General features: G+C 35.9%; 1 protein-coding gene across 1 annotated transcript in view; it reads right to left on the bottom strand.

Moving 5' to 3' along the window:
• Positions 1-335: 335 nt before the first annotated feature.
• Positions 336-2,420, bottom strand: part of LOC101851574 (BRISC and BRCA1-A complex member 1) — a 17,613-nt gene continuing 15,528 nt past the window's right edge. Inside the window, exon 7 of the mRNA XM_005096862.3 lies at positions 336-2,276. Within this exon, the coding sequence (XP_005096919.1) occupies positions 2,076-2,276 (201 nt within the window). The 3' untranslated portion in view covers positions 336-2,075. The remainder of the gene's footprint in view (positions 2,277-2,420) is intronic.

The following is a 2,420-nucleotide window of genomic DNA, read 5'->3' as shown; positions in this document are numbered from 1 at the left end:
AGCACATAGCCCGTTGTGATGCTATTTAAATTTATTTTATTCATAGACATGTTGGCTTATACTCATGCTGGCGTACATCAATTGTAAAGTCTTCTCATCAAATAAATTGTCACAGAATCACACCACTCATCCTGAGTTTACACAATACCAGCAAAAAAAAAGTTAAGAATATCATATACATGTATATATATATATATATATATATATATATATATATATATATATATATATATATATATATATATATATATATATGTATAGTCTAGCATGCATATAGTGAATGTGTACAAGAGCGAAACACTCACATATATAGCAAACAGATTTTCCATTCCAAATTTTTTTCTTACATGATGTATATTCTTTGCAAGTAAAATACATATCTAGCGAAATCTGTACATAACGAAAAGATGTCAGTGTCCCGCGGATTTCACTAAATGTGTGCTAGACTGCATATATATCCAAAGAACTCTAATAAACTGGAACCCACACAAGCACTGAAAGACCTCTCATCTCAACAAACATGTACATTCTCACAATTGCTAATATAGGAAACTTATTTGAACATCTGCACACAAGAACATTTGTCTTTTCTCATGATAACTATAATGCCTGACACTTCAGAAAACTGCTTAGAGTTGTGATCTTGATGCTGTCAGTGATGTTCAACTCTTTGAGACTGCATCGGTCATATTTTACAGACGGCTTGTGCGACATGCAAACCATGCTGGCCATATCTGGCCAAACACTTTCACAATAAAATGGAAATGAAAAGAGTCTAGTTTACACTGACAAAAGTTTGCAATTCATAAACCAATTACTATTACCTCCTTTCGACTGAGCAGAAGTCGGAATAAAGCATCTGTATTCATTTATTTGACTTTGTACCAGAAGTAATTTTAGTCCCTGTGTTTTGGTAGCATACAAAAAATGTTTCTTTATAACACCTTCAATTTCATATATTCCAATTAAAGAATAGTGCTTGCTCTAGATGGTCAGTTTATTTATTCAAATTTATTGAGATGTTAAGGAGAATAAAAATGAACAGCATTTACTCCAACCATTATTTTAGGTGAGAAGAGAATTTTTTTAAAGCAACACAAAATACTGCATTCTGGGGAGTAAATCGTTGACTGGAGAATGCAACAACGAGTAAGAAGACACAATAGCAACGTAGGCCATTTTCAAAATGGGACACGTGGTAGGCCTACCTCTCAGCACATGAACAATGTGCAGAAATGAAATACTCCAGAAAAGATAAACTGCATTTAAAAATAATTTCTAAGATTATGGGGTGAAACATCCCAGTAAGGAATGAATGATTTTGGCGCTACATTTAATCTTAATTACCAAACTCCTTTCCCACATTGCATAAACCATGAGGGAAGATATCAGTTAGTCTTTAGAGAGTTAACTCACCATGCACTTTTTGTAGGAGACTCTACCTCATAAGGATCAAAATATCAAAATATCAAAATATGAGTAGCAACACGACGAAATGCGTCACTTGTCCCACTCAGCTGCTTTGAGATTTCAGGTAAAACTATTTTCTCAAAACCTTGTGTTAACGACTTCCAAACTCCAAGTGATTATAACTTTGAAGAAAAATCAGCTACAGTACAACTGTTTTCACCCACTTGGAGAGTTAGAAGAGATCTTTAGTTTCGTACACATACTATAGTAAACTAAAAAAAACAACATGCAACTAATTTTGCGGCGTTATTACACATCATCATCATCAAGTGCCATATCTTAGGCAGACATACGCGATCATGGTTCTCCATTCATTCCTTTGCCTGGATGCTCTCAGAAAAGCTATGTTACCCTCATTTTTCCCCTAAACCCTTAGCAGTTGCGAGCGCCGTAAAACCCTATACTATACAAACCCATCTGTTTAGGTTCTCTAAGGAGGTTGCTCTGAGCCTACCCCTCTCTCATTTGTCTTCAAATTTGCCAGTAAGAGCTAGACATTCAAGACCTTTATGTCTATTCAGGTGTCTCAAAAAACATTACACATATATATAGCCTATATCAAAATATTGCAATTAGTCTAGTCTTCATAATAACGTGTGGTCAGTTCAGTGCAATTTCTCTTCCATCATGGGTTGCGGTGCTGAAGGCGTCGTTCCAATTTTGTAAGCCGCCTGTAACTGCTGTGGTCTCTGTAGCGGGTGGGCCAGGAGCTTGGCACCACTGTTCAGGATGGGAGTGTATTTGGACACTTCAAATATGTAGGACAAACCATTGTGGTCCAGGTCACACAAGGATGAAAATATTTCCTGCAAGAAAAAAATAATAAATGGCGTAAGAAGATTGACAGTGGCCAACAACTCACAATGAGGAAAATACTTACGGCGTTATTTTCCCACGGATTTTACACATTGTCCCAGAAAGTTTCTATAACTGGAAAAGTCTTCAAGCCA

The sequence above is a fragment of the Aplysia californica genome, unplaced genomic scaffold (genome assembly GCF_000002075.1).
Source record: "Aplysia californica isolate F4 #8 unplaced genomic scaffold, AplCal3.0 scaffold00140, whole genome shotgun sequence".
Classification (NCBI taxonomy): Eukaryota; Metazoa; Mollusca; class Gastropoda; order Aplysiida; family Aplysiidae; genus Aplysia; species Aplysia californica.
The sequence above is the reverse complement of the archived record's forward strand: the minus strand, read 5'-3'. Positions and strand labels throughout refer to the sequence as shown.